Source organism: Bombus bifarius, unplaced genomic scaffold, assembly GCF_011952205.1.
Source record: "Bombus bifarius isolate JDL3187 unplaced genomic scaffold, Bbif_JDL3187 scf7180000009125, whole genome shotgun sequence".
NCBI classification, from domain to species: Eukaryota; Metazoa; Arthropoda; class Insecta; order Hymenoptera; family Apidae; genus Bombus; species Bombus bifarius.
Window position 1 is genome coordinate 2,336,056 of NW_022884914.1, and position 19,693 is coordinate 2,355,748.

General features: G+C 38.1%; 1 protein-coding gene across 6 annotated transcripts in view; it reads right to left on the bottom strand.

Annotated features, from left to right (window-relative positions):
• Positions 1-7,847: 7,847 nt before the first annotated feature.
• LOC117213552 (semaphorin-2A) overlaps positions 7,848-19,693 on the bottom strand; it is a 553,485-nt gene continuing 541,639 nt past the window's right edge. For all 6 annotated transcript variants that reach the window (XM_033458979.1, XM_033458980.1, XM_033458978.1 and 3 more), the window contains 5 exons: positions 16,423-16,653; positions 15,387-15,800; positions 13,658-13,934; positions 11,144-11,591; positions 7,848-9,990 (listed from right to left, as the gene is read on the bottom strand). In XM_033458979.1, the coding sequence (XP_033314870.1) occupies positions 9,916-9,990; positions 11,144-11,591; positions 13,658-13,934; positions 15,387-15,800; positions 16,423-16,653 (1,445 nt within the window). In that variant the 3' untranslated portion in view covers positions 7,848-9,915. The remainder of the gene's footprint in view (positions 9,991-11,143; positions 11,592-13,657; positions 13,935-15,386; positions 15,801-16,422; positions 16,654-19,693) is intronic.

The following is a 19,693-nucleotide window of genomic DNA, read 5'->3' on the forward strand; positions in this document are numbered from 1 at the left end:
ACTACGTATCACAGCTTATCATTCCAAACGCTAAATACGATGATATTGTGCAGCAGGATATCTGGTTGAAACGAGTCGATACGCATTCACAAAAATTTGAACCGTCACCGGTGATTTCATCGTCAGTTTCGCGCTTCCTCAACGGCTGAAACGTTCACAAATGTATAGCGATGTTGCCGAAAGGCAATAAAGACGGTCATAAACGCAACGCTTTGCTGCCAATTGCACAGCACAGTTTCGTCCACGTTCAGATTATCGTCAACATATCGCGTCTAAACCGTTTCTAAATACGTTCGGTAACAGTTTCAGAAGTCTCATTGCCGGTAATGGGCTCGATGCGAATACAGTATCCTCGCGCGAATACAGTATCCTCGCAGTGAATTGTCATAAAAAGACGAAAACTGAACGAAATCTAACTCTATCCTGCGTCGTTTTTTCGCTGATATCGTTAAACAAAATCACTTTACTTTTATCCAGCAGTTTATCGACATATTTTTTCCCTTTCACAATTTTCGAATAAAATGTTTTTTAGACATCTCTGGAAAATTTTGCTTCAAATATCTTGATGGGTTCGGTAAATGAATGTCATTTGATTTAATGAAATAAATAATCAATCGAAGCATTGAAAAGATCGAACGCCAGCCGGCCATGTTTGAGTGAAACTCTCGTCATTAACGTTTAAACGCTTCGATCAATTGAAACCAATCCGGCGTGAAAGTGTCGATGGTTGATAAAAATTGACAGCGCGCTTCGCTCAATTATTTAAGTTAATGAATATCCTCGACTGACGGCCTGTGAACATTCGAGTGTTAATTTCGTCGATAATGATAACGCGAAAATCGATATTTTTTCACATGACCCGCTGCGTCGTTATTTTGATGGACCAATGTGGCAGAATTGCGTTTCAGTTACATTGAGCTTTGTAGGAATTTTTATACACGTTCTCTGTGTGGAAAAATTTAAATATCGAATATAATGAAAATTTCTTTAATGTCTTCTTCGTTATTCTATTCTAGTGTACTCGATATGTTACGCTCAATGGCAGAATATACATAATGTGATTGGTAATAATTATAACGGTAGTTATGAATTTCATTTATTTATTTGTTAAGTGATCTTTACAAAAATACATTATAATCTAATTAAATACAACATTAACCTTGAACATCAGATCATTTCATGAACCATTTTATCATATTGCATAATTACTTACGTATCTTGAATTCGGTTCTTCAGCCGAATTTAACCATCCTCCAAGGATTAAAATGACAAAGGAGCTTCGAAAGTTCCCAGAAATACAGCAAATATTATACTTTCTGTTTATCCTGTTCCGAAACAGCTACCTAATGTTTAAAAACTTCTAAAACTTCAGCAGGACAGCTGCCATTAATCAAAACATCTCCGATCACGAATCGCGCGCAAACATTCCTGCTAACAGTAGACCAACAAAAACTTCACTTTTGAAGCCTGATCAAGCCGGCGCACTTTTTGCTTGCTTCTATCACCGAGTCGATCGGCATTGTCCTCTTCAAACAGCCGCTCTATATTTAATCTCCTCGGTAAAGAGCCATCAGATGCGCTTTCTCACGACCTTTTTATCATGACGGAGATGCACGCGTTCTCGTGTTGTAAAACGTGCGATCGTTCACGCGGTAAACTTTCATCGGGAAAGTTGAATGATCGATAGATGGCGCGACTCTGTCTCAAAGGTTCCCAGGATGACGTCACAGGGGAAACAGATCCAAATGGCGATGACGTCGCGGGGTACGAGCGTAGAAGTCAGCCGTGACGACGTCAGTTCAATGAGTGAGAGGGTAGAAAGCGTACAGACAGGGTGCATAACTCCCTTGGAGAGAGTTAGTAGTTACACGTAATTATTCAAACTCAGGGGATAGCTTGAAGTTCAGGTTGCTCTATTGATCGGGCAATGGTCGAACAGACGCGGTTGAAACGTAAGTTTTGACCGCGTTGCGCCGGCCGGTTTTCTCTTATTGCTAACCTTATTAAATGTAACCGAATCATCGCCACGGATTTTGATCTAAATTTGTTCGCGGTAGTTGGACGCGGTATTCTTTTCAGTCTACAAAAGACCGTAGTATTCCTTGTTGCCTTGAAACAGATCCGTATCTTTGATCGATTTACCACGTTTAGATGATTCCAGATTTCGAATCGTTGCCTTTATTTGTTCTCTTATGATATACGGTATATGGAAACGGAAGTCATGTTTTATTTTTTGAAGTGCTTTTGAAATGCCTTTATTTTATTATTAGAGGGTATATTAAAGAGTATACTTTTTATATTAAAGAGTATACTGAACATAATCTCATTTATGCAATTGATTGCACGAGGTAAGAAATTGTAATATTTCAATTGGCATTTTTTATTTACTTTTATTATACATGCATATAAAATGCTACTGATTTGGATACGAATTTTTAATGGTATTTTTCGAACAACTCTCACTGACGCAAAGGTAAGAAATATAAACCATTTGAATTTAAAAATCTTTCAAGTTTCATAAATGTATATAATATTAGTTCGGAAAGTTGTAAATGGATTTATTTAACTTTTAATAAGCATTTATACTATCGAAAGACTTTTAAGAGTAATAAAGAATAAAATATACTTACCATAAAATCCCATATGCGTGTCACGTCTCGTAACGAAAGAAAACAGAACATCCGGACAATCCAAGATTCCGTACGCGTCATTTATTATGCAAAAGACAATGGACTTCTCATAAGGGTATACGTGAATAAATAGCACATACGAATCCATCGTTTATTAAAGCAAAACTTTATTATAGCAATAGTGAACAATGGATAACTATTAAAGATTTTTAACATGTTTTTTTTTTTTTGATAAAAATAGCAATTGGATGTTTAGGTTTAAGTATTAGGTGAATATCTAAAGGGTCTCTTACCGTACGAAGTTGTTCGAACTAAAAGAAGTGTCTACAGTCGTGTGTTTAATGATGACAATCGCGCGAACGCGTAAATACGTGTGAATTTTCCATTGGTGGCGCAAGTGCAGCGTGAATCCAAAGAAAATATCGAAAAAATTAAAAAACTAACAAACTACCCCAACGATCTTTTATCTCATGCTAATTAAATGATAAAAATTGACAGTCACAATCGAATATATATCGAAAGTATATAAAATAATATTAATATATAAATAATATATCTAGTTAATATATAAAAGAGCAAAGCGTCCAAATTTCTCGGAGCTCGTTCATACACGAAATTGTCGCGATATACGCGTCAGTTCGTGCCAACCAACGCGCAAACAGTAGAAAATTTAATCGATAGCAGAGAAAGCGCGTGCAACGTCCGTTTTTCTCCGATAGGGAAGAAAACCGAATAATAGCCTTAATTACGTTACATGCACCATTGCCATTCGAACAGAATGTTTCGAACGGATATCAACGCACGAACTCGAATGACTATTCGATAGAAAGCGAAGGAACTTTCGAAACGAGCCGAGACGCAGGCCACGCCTCTTTTGATCTAAAATAAATTTCTTCGCTCGTAAAATAAAAGAGATTCTCGGATTCACGATGTACTTTGGTCCGACTCTATTTTCTACCCTTGATCGCTGTAGTCGAGAGGGACGAGCGCTATACAAAAAAATAAAAAGAAAAGAAACTCGTACAAACGGTAGAAAAGTTACAGAACGAAAGAGGATAAAAATAGGGAGGAAATAAAATCGAATGGCAAGGACGGTAAAAATAATAACGATGATGATGATGAGAAACAAGTTACACAGTGGCGAAATGATGAATCTCACGCAGCATTCTCTCTTACTCTCGTTCTTTCTCTCGCAGAATTTCTCTGTCGCAATCGGTGGAGATTGTCGTCGAAACGATGTGAAAACGGAAACGTTACGAGAAGACAATCGATGACGCGCAAAATGTAAAAAGAAATGGGATATCGGATGATGTGTGAAATTAGGAATTAAAAAAAAGGTTCACGAGCGTGGTCATGTGTGATAAATTCGCTTATAAATTGTTTGCAGAGAGGCGATGAATGAAGCACGTTAAAAAAAAATGTCAGTTCGGTAGATCACCCTCCCACCCCACGTTCACCAGAAAATAAAAACCGTTTCCGTACAGAAATCTAGAGAACCTAAGACAGTCGTCGGCTAGTCCTAATGATATATTTGAATTAGTCGTTACCGGCTACCCTACTCTCCTCCTTATATCGTAGTAATAAGTCATCGTAGTTAAGTGTTTCATTTAGGGCATTCGCATTCTTCCATCATTCTTTCTCTCTTGCATTTTCTCACTCTCGCTTTCATGTATCTCAAGTAACTGTCGTCACGGAGACGTCTTTTCGTACAGCGTACACTAAATCGAGCTATAACCTATCTTTGCTGACACGATTGTCGCCACTGGATCAGATCGATCGGAGTTCCATAAACGCGATGGTCCCCAAGCCATTTTCACTTCGAAACCGTTGATTCACACGTTAAATAACCGAACCGCATCTTCTTATTCTTACAGTCAGCCGATCGATCAATTTACGAAAACGACAATCTCGATACCCAGACGAAAATGAGCTCTTCTATCTCCGGTCAGTATACTCCTTCTACCTCCATCTGCTTCCATCGCGATCCAGTCGCCACGATCGTGTCTACGCAATATACAGTACTCCGATAATATTACAAATAATATATCTAACAACGTTAAGTTCATCTTAGATTGCTTTCCGTGATCACGCCGACTCGTTCTACGGAGTCTGAATGTGCACTCGTCGAGGGCTCGAACTAGGATCATTCGCGGCAACGGATCGTTTAAATTGGCGTTTCATCGCTCGATCGTTTTATCGATCGCGCCCGCTTTTCTTCCTCGCTGGCCGTCGACGCGTACACGAGAGACTCGTGGTTCAAGATTATTGTGTACCTTAGTAATCCTCTGCGTCTTTGTCCTGTTTTAGTTCCGCTTTCTCTAATATTGCGCTCTCTTACTACTCTCTTATGCTCTTTTACTGCTCCCCTCTGTTATTCGTCTTTTATTATTTCCCCTCTTTTTCTCTTTTTAAATAGCTTTGCATAGAGGTACGATATAGGTAAGTTACTATCATTCATTGCGTATCGCTTCGTCACGACACACACGCTTCTTGATACAGTCTCCCTTTCATTCTGTCTTCGTTATTCGTCATTTAGATTCTCGTTAGCCCTCGCCATCCATTCACACATCGCGTCGATTACTTTGGAATATTCTAACTATAGTTGAAATATTCTCATTGCCAGTCGGTTTCGTTCTAGAGTCGACGCGAAACGTTTCCGTGAATGATCCTCGAGAATTACAAGTAGACGAACCCGAAGAGAAAAGTTTCTTTTCTCCGATCGTCTCGAAGGCAACTCTTGAACTCACGATCCGCGATTATAGGACACGGTCTAAGGTATTTCTCTGTTCATCATCTTATTTGCTCGAAAATTAAGTCCTTAACCTTACGACATAATACTATTCAATACTTGTTTCAAGCTCATAATAAGTACATATTTGAAGATTAAATTACCGATTATTGTATTAACCTTACGCTTCTACCATCTTTCCTCTTCCATCTTCATGTACATTTATATCTCTTCATTCTCTCTCTTTTTTCTCGTGCTTATCAAGCACTCGTTCACACTATAACACGCATACATTCGTTTTCTCATACTATATCTGACAGTGTACCTTTGTATGCCGTCGACGCGATAGATACAGAACAGAAAATCGTCGAGCACGGCGTTCCAAACCTCTGTACAAGAATAACTAACGGTTCACGCGCGTCGAGTCTACCTCCGATTGGCCCGCGGTCCTCGTAACTTCCGGTTGAAGTTAAAGCTTCACACACGGCGAGGAGAAAATGGCGCGCGGGTCACGAACGGCCGCGACGTGAACCTCTCAACAATACGAACGTTTATGTACAAACTTAAGGGCAAGAGCGAAACTATCACCGATACATCGGTGTTTTTTCTCTTTTTATTCTTTTTCTTCACCTCTTTTTCTTCTTCTTCATCTTCTTCGCTTGTCTACATTATTATACTTATTATTTCATTTATCGTTCACCGTATCTCATTTTGCAGCATTTCGATCGTCGTCCTTCGCCTCTGAGGGAACTCCGGTCCGTGCATACGCGCGCGCGCTCACACACACGCACACACACACGCACGCACGCACACACACGCACAGACATATACATGCACACAAAACGAGAGGTGTCACCACCTCGCTACGGTCTATATTTTATAGCCTATGTATGTATACTAGCGATGGCGAACTGGGTCTTCAGGAAACAGCGACCGTTCCACGAATTGTTTAATACAGCACCGGTAAGCATCCATCTCCGTCGGTAGAAGCAATTGTGATCGTCGAGAAGTTTGTATCAAAGAATTCAAACGGTTAAAATGGTAAATAAAATGGCAAATAAATGATAAATGTCAGAAAAATAGAGAATGATTTTTCTTTAACCGTAAAAGAAAGATGTGAATTCCATGCTTGATAATTTAATTTAGTTACAAGGACAAAAATTATCTGAATAACAATTCGATAATTTTATTAGTTAATAAATGGTAGGTTTGAATTTTAAGCTAATATCTCTTATTCATACCGAACATTTTCATTTTTGACGCTTACATCGTTTACCATTTCAAATTTCCGATTACTTCCGACGATATAAGTATCTACGTTTAAAATAGTATACGATAAACTAATACTACGTGTGATATACTATAAAGGATTAAAATATTAAATTATCGCGGAAAAATCGTACGAAATAAGAACTAGTGGAGATAAAAGGAAAACTTGCGGAGAACAGAGAACGCTATTATTCCTCGCGTCTACGATTGTATCGTTCCGAAGAGAATTTTTATAAAAATACCATGCACTATGACGATCCTATTTACATACGGACGTTCCCGGACCGGAAGAGAAACGACTTTATACGTTTAATCGAACAGCGGGAAACCTAAACGCGCTTCGCCACGGACATACATGGAAATATTAGAACAAGACCGGTAAATCGTTGATCAATGTTACTTAATCGAACGACGCGATCGAACGAACGGAAAACGAACAAGAGAACGTATTGCTCGCCGACATTTGTCTTGCTGTCGAAGCTGCTTGCTGCTCGAAACGAGACATCCGTGTTCACGAGCGCGTGGATTTCGAAACTGTCTCGAACCGATCGTCTGTCCGATTGACCCGCGATTTACGTCGATTTGCTGAACGATTTAAGCTCGATCGAGACCCGATTCAATCTGGCGAAAATCGTCGAGCAAAAACAGAATTATTCTACTCCTAGGCTCGGAGATATATACGAGAATCTGTTTGAATCTTTGGCATCCAAAAAGATAAGTACTCGAGGAAATTCGAGTAAACGTAGAAGTTGGATGCAGATAGATTCGTGTGATAAATCTGCGTGTATTTCTATCCAAGTATACAAGTATGTGTTTGTCTTTTGTGTGTGTGTTTGTATAGGTTTGAAGAGCGTATAGTGAATATGAAGATGACAGGCCTTATTACCGATCTCCAATACGCGTCAGACGCGCCTACGTAGCACCTTTAGAGTTCTCGTGAATGATTATGGTAACAGTGATATCGTTGAATGATTAGGATGGCTGTGAATACGGGCTCGATTATAGCGATATGGATGGAATTGTCTTGGTTAGCATTTTGGTAATTTAGAATCATACGAAGGAAAAGAGAACGATCGATTAAAATCTTAACACAATTCGAAACACTTATATTTATAAATGTTAATAAATTAGGCTAATTAGATTGTCATCGAATTTTCCCTAGTCTGGCTTTCTAGCTTTTTCCTAAATATCGAATTCTAAATCCGACATTATAGATTTTCGATTAAAATTTAAATACATGAGTTCGTGATTCATGAAATTATTGGAAGAATACTTAAATCCAGTTAATCGATACAATTTCTTTCTGCACTTTTAGAATTCAACAATTGTCACGTTCATAAAACTGAGTAACTGACTTTCCTTTCTCATTGTCTCCAAGATATTATATCCGAATACTGACAAAACTCGAGAAATGTTGATTTCAAAGACATTTCAATAGAATCGCGACAAAAGAACCCAAAAACTACAATGCTATAATTATAATCTATAGGGCGAGGAACAGAATCGCATCGATCGATCGATGCATCTACGCTATAAAAAAAAAAGTGAAAACAAGTCGAAAACGAATGTTTCGTCGAGTAAGGATGATAAAAGGAATCGTGCGAGTCGAAGACAAAGGCGGCGGTGCTCGTCGCGAAAACTGTTGATATGAAAAAGCTAACAAGCTAATAATAAGTCGAGGTGATCGCGCGCGCGCCACCTACGTGGTAGCCAATTAATAATCTCATGTGTAACTTTGCGTGACGTTCGAAAACGCATCGACGTTATGTCGCGTTCTCTCCCTGGACGCGTTCCATTCTTTTCCATTCTCTCTCAATTTCACTTTCTTCATTAGCAAATCGATATACAACTTACATACAAGATTGTGTTGATCCTGACTTGTTATCTTTGACTCGTTAAAACTACACTGAAGCTCGACCTTATGGTATTTATTTTCTCTCTTCTCTTTTCGATCTCGTCGTCGCCTTTTACTCTCGGTTGTTTGCTCCTGTAACCTCCTAATTCTCGATAGAGCGATCAACCTCTCTCTCTCTCTCTCTCTCTCTCTCTCTCTCTTTCTTTCTCTCTCTCTCTCTCTCTCTCTCGTCTCGTTTCGTTCGTATCACAGATCTAAGGAAACAGGAGGATTGATTTCCGGTTTCTAAACGCGTTACTTCGCGGACGGACGCCTCGATTCGAGCCGCGTTTTCGTGATCACCGATCAACCTCCGCCACCACGGACGATCAATCTCGACGATCTCTTCTAATGACCCTTCCCTGACCTTGTATCTTCCTCGCTCGAGGAACCGATCCACGGCGTGAGAAAGCTTAGGAACCGTGTGTGTATCAGCTTGTGCAGTCCACGTGTATTATTGTTGCCCTTCCGGCCGAGTTGTTCCTATCGTCGTTCGCGTTTAAGGCGCACTTTCTCTCGAGACGATCCTGGAATCGCGTTCTTCTTGACCGCGTCGCGTGTCATTTATTTATACACGGGGTTAATGAAAAATATTCGTGGAGAGGATTGCCCATTGAAAACGAAAGCGGATCCTTGACAGTGCTCCACCGTACACGTGCATTATGACATTACGGCAATATAGAATGTAAATGATACTATGATTAATTTAACAATGACGAGCGATCGTGCGATGAACACTGCGCGTTGCGGACAGCCTCGTTACACCGATTGGTTACAAGTAACCCCGAAATATCGATATTTCTGTGAATATTTCTCTCTTTCATATGAATATTTCTGTTTCGTGGGGATATTATCTTTTTATTTATCTCGCAAAAACTTGAGAGTTAAGCAAGAGACACGTTCCGGGCGGGTGATGAGGCCAATCAGAACGAAGCTCGTTCGAACGATCGAAGACGAACGTCACTGTGAATGTGATGAAAATGTACTTGTACTTCGGACGTTTGACTTGCCGGGTATTTGCTGCAGATGTATTTTCGTGGCTTTCACTTAGACGAAAAATCGTCAGCGGCAAGAAAGACAAAGGCAGTGGTGTAACCGGTCAGAAGGTGAGTGAGGCTCGTCCAACCGATCGAGGATGGATGTCGCGGTGAACATGATGCTCGCGTTTCGGGCATTCGATTTGTCGGTTCTTTTGATACGGACGCGTTTCGTGGCTTTCACTTGGACGAAAGATCGTCGGCAGCAAGAAGGACAAAGGCAGTGGTGTAACCGGTCAGAAGGAGAGTGAGCCTCGTCCAACTGATCGTGGATGGACCGCGATTCTTCGGCAAGACGCTCGCGCGTGGCAGTATGTCGGGATCTCGGCTCGACGAGGGCTCCAATGATCGGCTCCATCAGACTAAGGGGGTGCCGTACACCTCGTTCGTGTGTAAATTTTGATTGCTGTCGTTTTGCCTCGATGCGCATTGCTATAACAGAGAAAATGATGGGGATCCTCAAGCAGACGATAAGTTGAACGTTACGTAATAATTGAGAGGTGAATATATTTAAGTTTTTTCCGAAATGAATAAAAACGAATTATATGATTGGATCAAAAAAATCTATCATTTGGATTTTAATGTGCAAATAATGATATTAATAAAGCGATGAATAAGAAATTGTAGCATATCTTAGTTATAGACTTCTGTAGTGCAAAGTGTTTTTACAATTTTTTAATTTTATATCGATTGGGGCAATCAGTTTGTTTATGATTTGAAGCATATCTTTATATATTCTTGATTGTGAGATCGAAAGCATAATAGTGTATTTAAAAACACAAAGGTATTTCGAAGAAAGTTGTGTTGCGTAACTATAGTTCTAATAGCTTTCCAATAGCTCACTTTCTGTGAGAAATATTTGCAATGGTGAGACATTGTGCGTAATTCATAGGACGACTATTCTATAACATAAGTAATTTTGCCAGTTTACTTTTTTTATTTTAAATTACAATCACATTCATTTCAATTACATCAAATTACACTCTATAGCGTTTATCTTCGCATTTATGCAAAAAGGGAAGGGAAACCTCTGACGAATATCGTATTTCCTTTTCGATAGAATGGACATACGTATGAAAGATCTTCGGTAGTTTTTATCTTCAATTTGTATTGCATTATACAAAGCTCTTTAGATCGTAGCCATGTGCAATAAAGGAAAAGAATTCTCGCGTGAAAAGTAAACATTAGCTTGCTACGAAGCTTTTGTTTTTTCAAGGATAAATTCAATTTTCTAAGGAACTTCGCATTCAGAGTTAGATTACATATTTGCCAGCGTTACATCAAACGATTTCTTCTTGCAAACCACGCGTCTCCTTTATAAAACTTTTCAAATTTATCACCAACTGTATATATAAGCAATCACACTCACAAACGAAACGAATTAATGACATTGATTTCTCGACAAGCAAAGAATACAAAATTACTAAAACCAGGAATAAAAGTACAGAAATAGAAAAATTCTTGCCGACAGGATCATAGAAGATTACAAAAAGAATATTTTCATTCATATTTCATCAAAGGTTTCCAGGTTCGATCGCAAGCATCAATACAAATATATTCGTGGGATCAAAGCATGTCGACTTACCGCTTGCTTCCTTTCCCAACTCTTCATGGCCGACTTGTACTTCTCGAATTCGTGACACCAATCCGAGTATATCTTCTGATAGTCGTTTGACTTGGCTGGCGCAGAGCATCTGTGTGCGTCCACTGTGATGTTGTACGAGCAGAGGAGCGAACCACCGAGCCAACAATCGTATCTTCCGGCGTCTTGCTCGTTCACGCCAACGATCACCAGGCCCTTCTCGGACGTCTCGATGAACTTGTCCCCCCCAGCACCGTACTTGTAGGCTATCTGATACCTGCCTTTCTCCTTGCTGTAGTGGTACCACCTGACTTCCTGATTCGCCAGCACTTCCGGCATCTTCACGAAGCAACCGAGATGCACCGACTGGCCCCAGGTGACTACGAGCTTCCGTTTACCCACGCTACTGTCGCAAACGTCTGCCGTACTGTTTGACACGTCCTGGAGAAGCCTGTAAAACAATAAAAATACGATCATAAGCTTAGTGTTTCGTATTATTCATGTTTTTGTTATGAAACTGTATTATTTATTAGCATTTGCAACTTTGTTCGCGTGGACTACTAATATCCGGAACAGTCTATAAGCAACTGAATTTTTATATAAACAGTTAGGCTAGTAAAAGATATCAAATTATAAAAAATCTCCATTTCAGAACAAACACGTAAACAATAAACATCGTTGCTTGATCTCTACCAAACATGGGAGCGCATACAATTCAGATGCCAGGCTACTTTTTAGCTTCTACAAAACGAATCGAGATAAAACATATTCTATCCCCTCCCCCTCCTTCGGGCAGTAAGCGATATAACAGAAAAAGGTCCATCAAAATCCGCTCGATAGTTTTTACGTGATACGAGTACAAACAGGCAAAGAAACGGACAGAGAAAAATTGTAAAAATTATTTTCTTGGACTCCAAAGCTTATGAGCTGTTCCTAAATGATTGCTTTATTTGTTTTTATCCAATGTATATACTATACAACCCTCTTACTGTTTTATTACATATATATTATATATTATATACATTAACATTAAGACTGTCTAAATACTCGAAATAATCAATTCATAAATTTTATAAAAATTTTATAGATTGAACTTAGATCTTTGAGGATTTCAATAATTTTTCTGTAAAGTAGTTTTCTGAAAAGATAGAGATTTATTCCCTTTCGTATTATATCTGTTTTTCATTCCAATTTCTTCGATACACGCTTAAAAGTTCTTTTTAACATTATTTCTCACAAATTTTAAAACATTCGTGAAATATATTAAATTCGTTGTTATTAGGGAAAAAAATAATTTCCTATTAATATGAGTCGAGTATCATCCATTATGAACGGAGATAAAACAAAACTTTGCATTATACGTTATAACAAATGTATGTATCTTTAAATATATAACCGATCGGATAGATGGAACGGACTGTGTTCAAAAGGATTTAAGCGGGTTATGGAAATTTCAGGAAGGAAAACAGTGGAGTCGGGGCAATGTTCGTTCGAATTTATTAAACTGGACCAACTTAACTAGGTCATTCTGTGCATGAAAGTTCACCGTGAAATGTTGAACATTGAAAACATGATAATGTTTAACTCTAGAAAAGTACTTAATCGAACTACATTTTTTTCTTCCACGTATTATCCTCGTACCATTTGTTACCTACGCTGTAACTACCTCTCGGTATAAAATGTAATAAATTTGTAGGATAATAAACTCGTCAAATATAACAGTCAGCATTTATAAAATACTAATATTTGCACAAAGTATTTTGTCAGCGTCTTATTTCTACCATTTCATATATTTTTCGTGTACAGTCAAGATCTATTATTGTGTTCTTTAAAATTATTATACGTTCAAAAAATCGACGTTCTAATTTTAATCGCTTTTTTGTAATAAAAATGATAAAATATAAACTCCAAATTTTTGTATAAATATACCGACAAAGGTGATAAATCTGCTGTGATCTTCGAATCTTTATGTAACAACCTTACTCTTATCTTTACGACTACAGGAGCTGTAACTATTTAAACGATCGATATATATTGTCAATACAATGTTGAGAACTCTGAAATATTGATCATTAATCATCTGAACATTAATCATCTGATTAATGCTTCTTAAGAAGACTTCTAATCTGTTAAGAAAATCTTCTATATAAAGTCGAAACAGGAACGCGTATATATAACAATTCTTTCATGTTTTGCTCAAACTTGAGATATTTTCCAATATTGAAAAATGCACAATGGATCGAAGATGATCGAAAGAACGCAACAAGGTTAACGTAGAATACTTGCAAAAATCTTGACTGTCATTACAAAATACATCAAAACCTAAGTATTAAGTATAATATAAGATAATATCTTTAATTCCATTTCTGGATATAATTCTTAAAGGGTATAACAATAAATTTTTATTGGATTCCAAACTCGAATTCTCTTTCCAATTACATTACATCGTTAGATCTAATCGCACTGGATTCAATGTCATTTTTGGAACTTCGAATAACGATAAAGCAATACACTCACCCAGGTTCGTAAGGTTTGCACGTGTTCGTGTCCTTGTCCCAGCCGCAGTAAGGATCGTGAACGCAGCGGAGACAATTGTCGTATCTACGGGTGCACATCACCAGGTCGATCTGTTTTATTCGATGGTCGGAAGCGACGTAAAGAGCCTTATGCTCCTTCGAGATTTCCATCGCCTGAATCGGTTCGCCTGGCGTCACGTCAAAAACATCCAACAGAATAGATTGCGAATCGCCATTATTGTCTATCCATTGAACAACTTTGTGTACACGCCCGTCACCTGTAACAAACAAGAATAACGCGTTCACAAACACAATTAAGGCAGACAACGTTCTATTAAATTTACAGCATAAATTGATCGTGAAAACATTACCTTTGTCGATTAACAAATTTTTATGTTACAGGCTTTCTATCACGTAGGTAATTCATGACAGTCGACAGCAAAATACAAAAGAAGATTAAAGTACAGAAGATCGAAATACACAAGTGTTACTTTTCTATAATTAATGCGTTTTATATCGCAAATATCATCGATAACGTAAAAAATATCAAAGGCAATGATTTCAAGAGGCAAAGAGATATTTTTTCCAATCGATTTCATCAAAGATCCATTTTATCCTGGCTCAGGATTTCAAAGAAGATCAAAATGTTAAGAATTAGGCGTAACTGCTATATTTCCATAAAGTTCCACTAAAAATTAATCTTCGTACAGCGCGAAACATGTTAAATATTCTGAAGTAGCTGTTTCACCTGGAATTAAATTACTGACAAGACTTTTGCACCTTTCTGAACTCCGATCTTGTTGAAAGAAGCGCTTCCTTCTCTACAGATTTTTGTTCTATTCTTGATACATACCGCGGTGATAGAAAGTAATTTGTTTCGTTCGTGCAATTAGAAGATCCTGATATTAATCGATAATGGAAGTTACAACGTGTAATTAGTCACGGACTTATGTCGTGTTTTTGTAACTTGTTTCTTGTACAGTTTGTAAATGTACAGGAGACTTCTGATTATATTAGTTTTTAGCAGTAATAGACACTAGACAGTTGACTGTGAGACGAGAGCTGCGATTGCGATAGCAGATTGTACGAGTCAACTGCAAGAACTTTGAAGTTCGCTCATGATTATCTTGCCGAGTTTCTCGACGACAAATCGGCCAACGGATATCAGCGCAAAACGCGCTCCAACCTAGCTACGACTCCCGAATTAAATTTCTTATCACAATTTCCCGATTTAAAGTTTAATCCTGACACGATGAAAAATGTAAGTTATGAAACTACTGCAGCAAGTCGCTATAAACAAAAATGCTACAACTGGAAGAACAGCTTCGATATATATTCTGGGGTTCATAAATCTTTAGATATTTTGTTTAGAATAATGATAAATTAATTTTATACTCGCAAAATAAAGTTGACAGTTATTAACGGTTTGATAGAAGAAATAAAGTTCTATTGTATTTTTATTTAATATCTTGTCTAGAATTGTAAAGTATTGAGTCTAAAGTACATAGTACAATATTTATTCAAATTATTATAATAATAAGTAATATATTGGAGTAATATATAGAAAGCATAAATACAGCAAATATAAAGAAATATAAGAAAATGTTAATTACAAACCAGATAAGATTCATCAATTTCGAAATGAAAATCAATTAATCGTTGAACAGAACAAATAATCATAGCAAATCGACGAAATGTATAATCCTTTAACGTATGAAATTAATACTCACTGGATCCTGCATAGTAGACCGTATAATCCAAATCGAGTCCAACGAAATCGATTCGTAGTTTATCCACGACCAACCGTGTGAGCATCACGTCGCGTTTATAAAAGACAGGTTTTTCGTTCTCGTGCGATATGGCTGAGTCCATCAAGGGATGAGATCGAATGAAGTTCAGCACCGTGTCCGGGAACGATTCAGTGTCGTTCACACATTGACCGGGTCGCGGTTCAGGAACTTTGTTGGAAAGCACCGGAAGCCAAGCACTGCTGCTCGTCGCCTGTTCTTTGAATTTTCCACGGAATGCCTCTTGAATCGCGTCGATATGGAACGAGCAAATCGCCGAACCCATCAATCCGTTCGTCGACGTGGTAAAAGTACCGTAAAAGTGGGTGTCATCGCCGGGCACTTTGTAGATGCTCTCTGCAAATATACAAAATACAAGCAACCATTAATTTCCTGATAAATTAAACAAATTTTATTAGACACCAAGTGCAAGATTCGGTGGATAAATAATATACTTTTCCAAAAACATGATAAGCTCAGAAAGCTATATATTATACAATTCATATTTATGTAGAGGATCTTATTACGAGTTTTTAATAGTTTGTCAATACATATAATTTGTTTCAATTTACAAGCAGGCTGATTTTATTACTAAAATTTATCGATAATTCGACCTCAAATTAAAAATTTTATTTTTCGGAACCTCTTAAATAATTATATTATTCTTTGGTTGAAGTTTGCAGCATTGCGAGTACCTGAATTTTGAAACATCACGTTCAAAAAATTAAACTTTAAAACACGAATAATATAGGGATTTTTCAATGCATATGAAAATTATAAATTTTAAAATACATAGAACGCGAAAAATAGATATAAAAATTTAAGCAAGTAATATATATATATGTGTGTGTGTGTGTACGTATGTATATATAAAGATACATTCGAAAAAATTTCATGTTTGAAAAATGGTTATGAAGGTATTCTTGTATTTGGTGGTTAATTAGATAAACTCGAATAATGATGTTGAATAAAAACTTACGTATTTCGTTGAAGTAAAATGGAAATTCACCAGGTATCGAACAATTCAGTCTGGCTTTCAAATAAGTCGACCAGTTTTGCGACAAGATATTTTTGCCGCCGGTGTCCCTTTTGCAAACTCTCGCCACGCGGGAATACACACTTTTGCCGCAATTTATGTATTCCACCGCCGTCTCGCGAAAGAAGAAGAATACGTGGCTGCCGATGTCGTAAGATCCCACGAAATTAGGTTCTGAAACAGTCACAAAGAATAACAGTTATTCGATCAAGAAAACTCGGTTTTCCGCAGATTCTGGCAAAAGTTTGACAAAGTTCGATATTGCGTTGAAGAAACGAGGTTGCAAAATTGAATTCCAAGAAGTCTTTAATCTTACAGAAGTGTTTATTATCTTCTATTTCAAATTTTCACTTTTACAATAGAGCTTTTACTTGAGAAATAAAATTTTCCACAAATGTAAAATGTATAAAATAATAGACTAAAATCAGTTTGCGATGCTACTATTCCGTATATTAAAGCGAAATCGCAGAATTATGTTTAACGTTCAATAAGTATTTCTTGACAAATCTAATACGAGTCGAACGTCGGTTCCCAGTCGTGGTGAAATTTATGGAAATACCAAGCAGAGCGTAAAAATGAAGTGGAATTTCGTGTCAGATCCAGAGAAACAGTAATTTCGACGGAGACTACCAGGCGCGCTAGGATTCTATCGTTGATGAAATTCCACTCGAAGATTTCCGCCGAACGATTTGCTCTTTAAACAGCGTCGAGCAAATTAGGATGCAAATCTCCTACAATGGTCGGCATTCTTTTGGTTCTGTTAAAAATCAACACTGCGAAAATCATGCAACTGAAACATTTCTCGAATTTGTAGAGATTACGGGAAGTTACTTAAAAATATCAATTTCGTATAATCTACAATTGCAATTGAAATTCGCGGTATTATATGACACAACTTTTTATAATAGAAACATGAAATTATTAAAACTATAGAATGATAACAATACTGAATATTAAGCGTAACTCTAAATTAAAAATAAAAGTCGACCATTATTTTATTACGTTCGAAATATACAATGATCGTAATCCTAAGAAATCTTCCGATATTCGAGGTAATTTAGCTTTCAATTGCGACCGTAAAAGTTGACTTTGGTAGTGTCGATATTTTACTTAACATAACATATTGGACGATTCACGTTGATGTTCCATTGGAGGATATCGCCACGGGCGCTCGTTAGAGAAACAAAAGTTCAACCACAAGAAATTACGCGAAAGGGTTACGAGTGAGGAAACGATCGTGAAGGCTCTCGAAAAACTTCGAAATTCAAGGAACAAGCGGAACAATGAGAAAAACTATAAAACAAACGTCCGAGGAGCTGGAATTACGACACGGTGAGCTAAGTTTTACACTCGAAGGAGGAACGACTTTTCTAGTTTTCATTTAGCACCAAGATGAAGCGACCAACTTGAACGCATGCTTAACGAGCATCCACTTATCGTTTTTACGATCTACAATCGTAAAACCGTTTAACGGTACGCTCGTTACTATAGTTCGAGCATCGATAATTTTGCGGATTTTCCTAGCTAACGAAAACAAGATTTTCTGATGTAAACTGTGAAGTTCCATACGAAGACCACGATAAATGAATATGACAAGTGACATTTTTTGTTTCGCATAGAAAAGCAATTTCAAAATTCAGTATGTTATAAAGCAATTCCGCGTCAAGATTATTTTTTCATTTGATTTTCGTACGAAATACGCGTTTTCGTCACTTTCCCGTATATACGTAACCTAACGTAAACACTAAACTAGTATCATTTGTTACTTGCAAAACATCGTAGATTTGTTATCTATTTTAAACAAGCTCAGAATATTTCTTCTTAACCACCAAATGATATAAAAGTCACACAATCCATTGCATAAATCCATTAAAAATGCATTTATAATATTTTTCCTTGTAGCAAACACAAATAAATATGAGAATAAAAATAAATAAATAACTGTTAACTTTTCTTACTATAGACTCCATAAATCAATATCACAACGATAATAAAACAGGAACATACGTACATCAGCTAGTATCTTACAATCGCCGGAATTCTCTTCATCCATTTCATCTACGATGCCCCCCCCCCCTCTTCAAAAAAGAGCATCCCTCGCAAAATATCAGCGACGATCTCGTAAATTTACCGAAAAATATCTAGGGGAATTCCGAACGAACCGACGTCGTCCGCCCACGCGTCGAATTTTATTCCTCGATCAATTAGCCGTGTATTCGAGTCACGCCTCCCTAATTGCCCGTTCACCAACCGAAGCGATTTCACGCGATATCGGCGAGTAGTTTACTGTGGAACGTCGTGGAAAAACATCGATGCCGGCCGATGCCACGAGCGGCGTACAGACGGAAATCGAATTTTTTTCCGCCGCGTTTAAATCGCACCGCGCGCCAGCACTGAAGGTTCTCTCTCTCTCTCTCTCTCCCTCTCTCTCTCTCTCTCTGTCGATTTTACATTATGCGATGGCGTACGGAGCGGAGAGGCCGCAATCTCTTTCACAGTTCACCGATTAAATCGATTGTCTGACGCTTCGCCGCTGGAAGTTTGATATATTGAGGCACGGAAGCCGGAGAGAGAGGAGGGACGAGATGGGAAACGCGACAAGATAAAAGAAGAGAGGGAGATAGTAGAGACGAGGAGAAACACGGCGGCTGGGACAGGAAAAAGGAAATGTCTCGATTCGAGAGAAACACGGCGGGACCGACGAGTTTTGATTGGACTCCTCTCGTCGAGGTGAAACGGTATTGTGGAAGAGCAGACGCGGAAAACGCTCTAGCCACGGCACTCTCGATTTCGCGCCGCGAGAGGAATAATGAAATCACCCTTGGGGCTAGTTTCATAAAGTTTACAAGTAGCGCGGAGAGACGTCATCTCTCACGCGGCCAAATATGAAATTCTATTTTCCGCGGCTCGGCCGCGTCCATGCTACCCATTAGAGACGACATCTCGTTAATAAATACGCCAAATTACTCGCGGCCGGTTAATATTCGCGAACTTGCTCTTCTCTTCCTACCGAACCCTAACCCGCGACGATGTTTCCGTGCAGTTTTCAAATTCGCGTCAGTCTTTTCCTGTAACCTCTGTGGCCTTTCTTCACGCTCGGAGCCAAGTTTCGAGGAAGTTTGTATTAGTTTGACAGACTTGACCGACGATAAACGCAGTTTCGCCGGAGTAATTGAATGCGATGTTTAGAACCGATTTCTGATGTTAATTGTGT